Source organism: Acanthopagrus latus, chromosome 15 (assembly GCF_904848185.1).
Source record: "Acanthopagrus latus isolate v.2019 chromosome 15, fAcaLat1.1, whole genome shotgun sequence".
NCBI classification, from domain to species: Eukaryota; Metazoa; Chordata; class Actinopteri; order Spariformes; family Sparidae; genus Acanthopagrus; species Acanthopagrus latus.
In genome coordinates, this window is record NC_051053.1 from 10,501,908 (window position 1) to 10,512,152 (window position 10,245).

At 40.2% G+C, this 10,245-nt stretch overlaps 1 protein-coding gene across 6 annotated transcripts in view; it reads left to right on the plus strand.

The window, feature by feature from the left end:
* The window catches only part of pde10a (phosphodiesterase 10A), a 66,707-nt gene extending 56,761 nt beyond the window's left edge, over positions 1–9,946 (plus strand). For 4 of the 6 annotated variants that reach the window (XM_037124337.1, XM_037124339.1, XM_037124341.1 and 1 more), the window contains exons 16-22: positions 64–214; positions 340–495; positions 2,259–2,431; positions 2,577–2,688; positions 2,887–2,967; positions 4,589–4,677; positions 7,405–9,946. In XM_037124337.1, coding sequence (XP_036980232.1) covers positions 64–214; positions 340–495; positions 2,259–2,431; positions 2,577–2,688; positions 2,887–2,967; positions 4,589–4,677; positions 7,405–7,504 — 862 coding nt within the window. In that variant the 3' untranslated portion in view covers positions 7,505–9,946. The remainder of the gene's footprint in view (positions 1–63; positions 215–339; positions 496–2,258; positions 2,432–2,576; positions 2,689–2,886; positions 2,968–4,588; positions 4,678–7,404) is intronic. The other 2 variants (XM_037124338.1, XM_037124340.1) reach the window with 2 other exon arrangements.
* Positions 9,947–10,245: the final 299 nt, after the last annotated feature.

The following is a 10,245-nucleotide window of genomic DNA, read 5'->3' on the forward strand; positions in this document are numbered from 1 at the left end:
CCTAAACATGTAAAAATAGAGCCCAGGTAAAAAAATCTAACCATCCTTCCTTTCTTTGTGTAGCTTTGAGCTGGAGAAGCTGTGTCGGTTCACCATGTCTGTACGGAAGAACTACCGGCGTGTGCCCTACCACAACTGGAAGCACGCAGTGACAGTGGCACACTGTATGTACGCCATCCTGCAGAAAACCACTGGGATTTTCACAGAGCTGGAGGTTTGCTCCTCATTGGGTCTGGGTTTTACTGCTCCAAGACAAAAATTTATACAAACGAAAGCAAGATTAGCATCTGGGGGTCCTCTATGAGTTTTTTTTTCTTTCGTGTTATCTCTGGTTTACAGAAGAAGGGTCTGTTGATAGCCTGCCTATGCCATGATCTGGACCACCGAGGGTACAGCAACACGTATCTGCAGAAGTTTGACCATCCGCTGGCTGCGCTGTACTCCACCTCCACCATGGAGCAACACCACTTCTCTCAGACCGTCTCCATCCTACAGGTAGAGCTCCACTATGTGGGACTTACTCTACAATTACATTTTTCTATTTAGTTATCATCTTTTAAATTATGATCTTTAGCATAAAATCACAAATACAGGGTTCGCACGGTGCTGGAAATCCTTGTGAATAATTGAACCCGGGTCTTATACAGGACGTCCTCAGAGTTACTGCAGGGGGTGGGCACCAAATGACTGGTTGATAATATATATCTGCCAGTTATCTGTATTATTATTCCAAGTATGCAGACATTGTTGTGAGCCACTGTGGATTTTTTTTTCCAACTTTAACTTATTGAGCAGGAGACTCTGACATACCCTCCACCTCAGAAACCAGCAGATTAATGGGAGGGTGGGTGAGTCTGATGAGCCTGACATCAGCCGTGCTACAACTGCTGCCAAATAGTTTATACATGGCACCACAGTCTACCCTGCACATTATTGTAAACCCAGTTTGATACTGAATACCCAATGAATTGTTCACAGTAGATGTAGTGGGTTGACCCTGCACCATTTCTTTTTAGCTTATGATGATAATAATAATTTTAACGAACTTTTTAAAATAAATTTTAACTTCATAGATACAGTACCTTTCAAAAGCAACTTGATAAAAGATCTAACAGCAAAAATGTAGGATCAAAATAAAAAGTATAAAAATAACAAAATATACCACTAGTGTAAAAAAAAAAAAAAGCTGCATGATAAAAGTGAGTTATAAGAAGAGATTCAAAGGAGGATACTAGATGAATGCCTGAGATCCCCAGACAGGAAGTTCCACAGCTGCATAAGCCCGGTCACCTTTGGTCATGAGTCAAGACTTTGGAACCATTTGTCTGGCTCTGCTAGAGGATCTCAGGCAGCGATCAGGCTCACAAGGAGTTTGTGAGCCACAGATGCAGTATTGGTAGTCAGACAATCCAAGGCTATTAAAGCAAACTAAAACTCACAGGTAAAAAACATACAGATAAATCAGTGAAGGGGTCTTTGACCTGAAATAAATACTAGACTGCACTAGAATCTTGTGTTTCTTTCAAGTTTTGAAAGTGCTTGAATTTTGGATACAGCGCTTGAAAATGTAACTTAATAACTTTCATAATAAACCATTTTATATTAGCTCAGCCAGGATGTATTTTTTGAAACATGACACTTTTTTGTGCTTTCTTTAAATTTGTCACCTTTCTGGAGAATGCCAGAAATAACATCTGATTTTAAGTGAAGAAGGGAAATAATAATTTTGAGTGCATGTATACATATTTGTATAGATATGTAAATTACCTCCAGTCTGAACTGATTGGAATTAACTTCCTATTAGTACTGGAAAATGAAAACACAGATGGCCGCTGAAAACACTGTAAAATGAACACAAAGCTTCAGAAACTCATATTTTACAAAGAAGTGACTTTTCAAAGACTGAAGCCACTTTGATAAAAAAATCAACCTGAATTCAGTTGGTATATAATTTTAACAACAGTTTTGCTGATCCTGTGTAAGAGAAGTGGCATATTAACACTTTCTTCTTATATGCATGCATCCTGTAACAGCTGAATTTCTTAAATCAACTTGTAAATTCATTAACCAACCCACAATGCATTGAAAGGATCATACTGTAGTCCTGAGTGCCCTCTTGTGTAACATCCCGGATCTGCTGGCAGCCAGGGCGTGGACCCTGACATGAACGTGAGATTACAACCTGTTGTAGTCTAGCTGAGCTGAACGCCTCATAAGTGGAGCTTTTGCTTTTTTATTGATCTCTTTGTTTCTCATAGCTGGAAGGGCACAATATTTTCTCCAACCTGAATTCCAGCGAATACGAGCAGGTGTTGGAGATCATCCGGAAGGCCATCATTGCCACGGACCTCGCCCTGTACTTCAACAACCACCAGCAGCTGACGGAGCTGTTGGGCTCACAGGCGCTGGACTTGAACAACCACTCACACAGGTCAGGTCCACAGCGACTCGCACCGGTGCACAGGTCCGGTCCGGATCATATCCGGGTCTCAGAGAAGAGAAACCCGGACCTGGTGCACATAAACGGCACATTGAGTTTCTCCACTCGGCTATAACGAGGCTTTGCTCCCCTCCAGGGACCGTGTGATTGGTCTGATGATGACAGCATGTGACCTGTGTTCTGTTACCAAGAAATGGCAAATCACACGACTGACCGCCAACGACATCTATGCTGAGTTCTGGGCCGAGGTACAGTGGGATCCTGCTGGAATTGAAACAGTTGTAGTGTCACAGCCGTGCCTCCTAAACCAGTCAGACTTTTGTTGGTGCTTGTAAATGCTGCTCAGTATTTTTTGAGGCACAAAATGGTGTTGTGTGGTGGTCAGAAGGATTGCCACGGTATGCAAAAATAATAGGAAACTCCTGTCTCTTCATGCTCCTCCACAGGGAGACGAGATGAAGAAGATCGGGTTGCAGCCAATCCCGATGATGGACAGAGACAAGAAGGACGAGGTTCCCCAAGGCCAAGTAAGACCAACACTTTGAATCAAGTCTTTAAAAGTTTTTACTTTCTAGCATAGATAGAGGAACTACTCAGATCCTTTACATTGGTAAAAGTACCAATCCCAAGCCCTTGAAAAGGTTAGTTAGTTAAGTATGTGTAATGAAATATGACCAGGAAAAGGTTCTATAGTATAAAAATAAAACTACTCAAAAATGTCCCCTGTGAATTTATGTAATTGTATGTAGTATTATTAGATTATTCCAAGCAGGACTTTTCTGTTGTAGTTGGTTGACGTGGAGCTTGTTAAGAATTATTTTGTGGTAAAAATGATGTTTTTTTCATTACGGATGAATCTGCTGATTATTTTCCCCATTAAACAGTCGGTTGTTGGCTTTGTTGAAATTAGAGAGAAATGCTGTCACATTCACCCAAATTTAAAACCCTGGAGGGTTTTGTCCAACCAAATGTCCAAACCTCAAAGTTATTAATCCTGATTTAAAGGAAAAGCAACACATGTTCACATTTGTGAAGCTGAAACCATGAAATGTTTTTATATGAAAAATTTAAAAAATTATCAAAATAATCTATGGGTTGATTAATGTGCTGTATTTCTATAAACTGTTGGGTGGTTCAGTATTTAACAATAATAAATGTAAACATTTCCTTTATAAACCCTTCAAATGTTTTGTGTGTAGAAATCTTGATTTTTAAGATAAGTAATTAAAGCTGCCAGATAAATCAAAGAAAAAGTACAATAGTTCCATCTGAGATGCAGTGAAGAAATTAAAAGCAAAAAGCCAGTACATCCTGCTTTTTAAGGAGGAAAATAAGAAAAATCATATAGGTTGTTTGATTAACTAATAATAAATAAGTAAGCCAAGTATATGCAGACCTTTTAACAAATACTCATCAATTACATAATTTATATTAAAATTATGATAGTTTAACAATATGATAATTCTGGTTCTTTTTAGCACAACAGCCTAATAATACTTTTTTGGGAACAGAAATACAGGTAAAAGCCAAGTTAGAAGACTCTCCCTTCAGTGTCAACACACTCACAGTCCAGACAGGTGTTTTCACTCACCTCACTTCAAGCCTGTGTGTGGGCAGGTGCAGACTGTTGAATGACACCTTTGGCTGGAGCTCTAATCAGCCGGACAAATTGAAAATACCTGTGTGTGTGTGTGTGTGTGTGTGTGTGTGTGTGTGTGTGTGTGTGTGTGTGTGTGTGTGTGTGTGTGTGTGTGTGTGTGTGTGTGTGTGTGTGTGTGTGTGTGTGTGCAGGGCCCTCACAGTGACTCAGTCAATATACAGGTGTCAAACCTCAAATAAAGATATCTCTAAGGATTTTTGTGGACCCATCAGAACAAAACCAATATGACTTTCCTTTTTGTTTTTCTTCATCGAGCAGACTTTCGATTTTTGGAGCATGTTTCATATTTAAAAAACCCTCCCACACAGCATAGACTCATTGTTCTACTGTTCTTCTCGGCCTTAGGAGGTTAAAACCCCCACACCCCTCTTTAACACATCACAGACCACAGCGGAAGTTCAAATCATTAGACTTGTGTTGCATTTCCTGTCTGATTCTTCTCATGCCGTTTCTAAAAGTGTGCTTCTCCTGCCTACTTGTTTTTTCAGGTGGGATTCTACAATGCCGTTGCGATTCCATGCTACACAACACTAGCGGAGCTCTTCCCTCCATCCAATCCTCTTCTGAAAGCCTGCAAGTGAGTATCCAAAGCTGCATTTGAAAAGTCTAAGCGACCGTCTCGTCTCTCACTGTGTGTTCTGACAAAAAGCCAAGCAAGATTATGAGGAGGCAGATTGTAAGTTGTAATTCTTTCTTTTTTATTATGTAACGTAGAATAACCAAAGAGTTCCTTCATGCAGTACTGTCAAGGTGATTCCACATCTGACATGGTCAATAAATGCACTGAGTTGCAGCCTGCGACAAGTGATGCGTGTGCCGGCCTCGTCCAGCCAGGCAAATAAGATTAGGAGTGATAAGGTGTGTGCGTGTGTAAGTGTGTGTATAGGCACGCTTTCCATTTGTTCCACTTAAAATACAAACGCGACACACGTGCAGCTGTCCCGGTGCGGGATTAAGCAAACTTGTGATGTAATTTACTGAAAACATATTCAGAGAGAGACATTTCAATGTGGCATTACAATTCACCGACAAGAAACGGCTGTTCTCCCTAACCGGCGTGAAATTGCGTGTTTGTAAGCGTGCAAGTCACATTCAATGAGAGTATTTATATGTGTGATTTCTGCTCGTCCAGTGGGATCACACTGCACATTTGCCTGCCCTCCTGGGGTAATTCTCTGTTGTTTTTTTTTTTGTTTTGTTTTGTTTTTTTTAAACGTTGTGACCTTGATCTGTGGGGAATGCAAACAAAGTGAGCAGTGTAATATTTAAGCCCCGGCTGTACGTCAGCACCGGGCTCCGGGTGGGCAGCAGGCCTAGACCCCGCGGAGCCCGGCTGCTTGTTGTGGGATCAGCCACAGACGTGTAAACTGCATCAGGCCCGGCTAATTGAATGGAATGGCAGCAAAGGGCAGCACTTTGTGCACTCGTATGTCAGGCTTGATTATAGCACAGAGAAGAGAGCTTACATTCATGACAACGAGAAGGGATGGGAGCGCTTCCACAGGCGACTTACACAACTGAAATGATTTTAGTTGTTTATTACCTTTCGGTTTGGTCTGATGCAGCTGTTGTTCTGTCAGTCGCCGTGCTTCTTCTCTCCAGATCTCTTCAGAAATCATAATTTGACCTCCTGGTCATCTTGGTAGTCGGATTTTTCTGGCTCAACATCTCTGCTACAGTTGCATAATTACAGCTATCTTACTTAAAGGCCGTCTCCAGCAGCCCTATGTCCATATTGTTTTTAACATCAGATGCACACCCTTGTGGCAGCAGAGCGTTATGATGTTGTGTGCTAACCAGCCGACCACATCAGTAGCTACTGTACATTCGTTCTCATGCAAACAAGAAAACTGAAGACTGACAGCAGTGGACGAGTAACAAACACACATCTGGTAACAGCTTGATTTAGTCAAATCAAAAGGCATTTTTAACCTGACATGATTACCATTTATTTGACTTGATTTTATGCATTCTATGTCTGCTATTTTTAACTTTATTTTTTTTCCATCTTATGCAATGCATTCAATTCAATTCAAAGTGTTTATTGTCATATGCACAGAAAAGAAACATGTTCTCAGTTATGCAATGAAATTCTTTGTTTGCTGTTCACAAAATGCCAACAGTGTTACAAAGAAATATATACATCTGAAATATACATAGTAAAGCACTTTTAAAGCACTTTTACACATATGATAGTTTTTAGCCTTTGTCTTGTCTCTGCTTTTGTTGTGAGATAATCCTACTTCTTATTTTTCAGTAATTATGACATTCTACCCTTGTTTTTATGCATCTTTATTCAAGCCACACAGATTTTTTGGGGCCAAGGCAAATACCAAAATTGAGAAGTAAGGAATTCAGATGTATCAGACGGTCTGCACACATTTTTTTTTTCAAGAATATGTTTTGTAACAGAGGCAGATATTTTTTTTAAGTTTAACAATGAAGTTTACCATCCAAGATGAGTGAGACTACAAACTGCGCTGAGATTTTGATAATTGTAAAATACCCAAAGATCTTTTTTTGTATTATAATGTCTAAGATGTTTTCATACTATTGAGTATCAGAATAACATTGCCAATACCAATATATATATGTGATAGTATTATAATATTGGTCAACCAATGTATTGGTTGGGCTCTAACCTTTATTTCTATTTACTGGTATTATCAAGTGGGCATCATTTTCCATCTTATGTTACATAAATGATCTATTCCCGTCTTTATGTCCATGTCCCTGTCCATGTCCACTTGTTCATGAAATTTCTAGTCTATTATCATTATTATTATTATTATTATGATAATAAATCACTTTAAGGAGAATTAAAGTGAAACTCACGCCAAAATGCAACCTAGGCTTTTTTTTTGTAAATGTATCTGAGTCAAACCTTCATTTAAAAGTATAATTACGACAAAAGAGGCACTTTTAAGATTTACCGTATTTTCGTTTTCGGGTCAAACTCATTTTCAATGGGAGTGCTTGAGGCAAATTAGCGATAGCATCAAAATCGCTATTTTTAAAACACTAAGAAGGCTCAAAACAACATGAAACTTGGCTTGTAGGAAAACCAGGGTCTCTACACATGAACACGAACACTGAGAACATTGTTTGTGTACACAGAGTTTACTAAAAAGAGTTTTTGGAAACTCACATTAGCAGATGTTTCCTCCGTTTTGTTCTGTTATTAATGAAGTTGATTAAGTGATGTCTGCAAGCTAAGACGTGACTTGTGTTGGTAGTACAGCCTTAATTGTTAAACCCGCAACATCCAGGGTCTGAATCTGACGGCGGTGCTTTGTGTTTGCAGGGAGAATCTGGGCCAGTGGGAGAAGATATCGCGAGGAGAGGTGGAGGACATCATGCCCAGCAGGCCTTGCGATTCAGGCCCGGTCAAGGTGGACAACTGACTACCAAAGGGTTTGCTGGCCCACCAAAGGAATACAACCTGAATCCTGCCACGGACCTGGTACTCTGTAGGGGGGAGGAACCCACAGTCGGTGTGAGCAGGAGACGGATCAGCTGAAGGCGACATGACTTTGAAAACACACAGTTACCTCATTGGGTGACGGACGTGTCAACACTGACGGTTTCACCGATCCCAGAGACTGACTGACCGCCGATGGGGAGGGATTTCAACCCATCACCCTACATCCACTCAGCTTGGGAATTCATTTGGTAGAATGGACTGTGGTTGTTTGGTTTTAGCTGTTTCATGATTTTTTTATTATTATTATTATTATTATTATTATTATTAATATTATTTGAGCTGATTCTTTTATGGTCTTGTATTTGCAGAGGCCTTACTCTGAACCTTTTCACAGGCTAGAATATGTGAAACCTTGTCGTCGGTTCAGGCTTTTCTTTGTTTGTTTGGTTTTTTTTTTAACGGTACTGTTTGCCTTCTGTGGTAGGTTTATCGTACGCGCACTACTTCAGCAAGGTATTCCCAGAGACAGAAGGAATGTGTAGAGCAGATGTATGGTGTATTGCCACCTTGCTGAGGAGGTGGATGTCAGAATGTTTTGTTTTTTTTATCATTACTTTTTTGAGCAAAAATCCTTTGCAGTACTTGAATAAAGACATACAGCCTATTCTAGGTGGAGATGGCAGAAAATCCCCCCTCAGCATATTCCACTAAATGTGGATGAACTGTGACGAGAGGAGTTAGATAATGTCGACGCTTGTGAACGCAGTCACAAGAGAGTCATGATGTTTCTCCCTGAAGTGGACCCCACAGCACTGCCCCCAGCCCCCGCCTGGCATTTAGGAACCTGCTGCAGCCACCTCGACAACTTCCCCTCTGACTAACAGGATCAGATCAACGTGCACGAATAGCATCCGTGAAGCCAGGACTGCAAACAGTCGAATTTTCACTCTTAAAACAGTTTTCACGCCACTATCGCATCATGAATTATTTTTCACCACAATCTGGTTCCCTCTCATTAAACAGTGATAATGTCTATGTTTAAAACACGAGTAAAATGAGGATACTACACAGGTTGGAAAAGAATCCCAGCGAATTAAAGATGTTGTTTGTTTGCAGTGCCACAACAACCTTTGTCCATGTGGCCTACCTTACATAAGGTCCAGACAATACCCTCGTCTATCCCACATGGTTAAGGGGGGAATTATAAACAGTGAAGGGTGCAGTAAGTGACACATTTATGACACTGAACACATCACGCTGCAGCTCAACTGGAGTCTGGTCAGCTCCATGTTATCCTGCATTAAGCTAAAGTGCACGACACGTCTATCTCTGGGATTGCAACTCGAGAATGTTAGTCGACTTTTAGGAGGCGTGTAACAGAAGCTCTCTCCCCCCTTCATGTCTACGACCCATCGAAGGAAATAAGTCCTCCTCCTTCACGCTGACGGGGGCACATTTGGACTCAAAATGAGTTTCCGAGATCTTCCAAAAGACAAAAAAGTTTTGTCTGAAACTGTCATTCCAGTGGACGTCGTCCCCTCCAAGACTGAAATCACTGCTCAAATAATTAGTTTTTTATGGCTGGTACTGTGGCCCCCAGTGGTGTGAATGTACATTTTGATGAATGTTTTTTGTTTGATTGCAGATCCTCAGTGGTGGCAGTTTTTTTTCCTCCATGTTGTGCTCTGTCTTACTTTTCAGAATTGCTTCCAGTAAGCTTCAACCAAGAGCAACAATTAGCATGCACCTAAACTGAAGTTTATATATAATTTTGCATATACAGTAATAGGTGTATACTGTGTACAATCTAGGAAATTAGTTTGTACAGACCGAGATGTATGCTCTGATGGTGCTAAACTGAACGGCAGTCGTGCACTTTCTGACTTGACTGGGTGTGTACACTGTGTGTGTGTACACTGTGTGTGTGTGTGTGTGTTTGTGTGTGTGTGTGTGTGCGTGTGTGTGTGTGTGTGCGCGCGTGCATGCATGTGACAGAGAGAGAGAGAATGCTTCTGACTGTCTCTTTACCCCCTCCAACCCCACCTGAGAACATGGTTAAGTCCATAACACTGCACTGTCCCTTCTACTTTTCAGCACCAGTTATAGCCCATCGTCTGCACTATGTTTAGCTTATGATCTTTATCATTATTATTACTATTATTATTATTAATGATGATATTATTATTATTATTATTATTATTGCTATTATTACTATTGTTATTTTCTTAATTAGAGTTAAATTTAAATTAACTTATATTTTTTATACAAAGAAAAATAATGTTGGCCTTTTTTGTTTTGTACAAAGTTAAAATAAACAAAACGGTCTAGACATGTTACTGTTACCCAGAATAATTGCGGAATGTCTCAACTGTAAATGTAAGAGAAGTAGCCCAAATGACTTTTATTAAATACTTGAAAATCACAGGTGTGACTGATCATTCTTTGTGTTGTGTTCGAAGCACTGCTGTGGAGTCGGTGACAGGGCCTGACTCCTGGCTCGTCAGCATTGTATCGCACTTTATCAGGTTCGCTTGTGAAACTATGCCAGAATAATCGGAGTCAATTATTTTGGCATCTTTCTTCGAAAGTCTCTATACAAATAACAATAATTTCTTGCAAAATATACTCATATTTAATTTAAATATTTCCATTTTAAAGTGTTATGTGTTGAAAACTTGTATGTTGAAGTAAACGTGTGTAACGCTGTGATCCTCCCCTCTC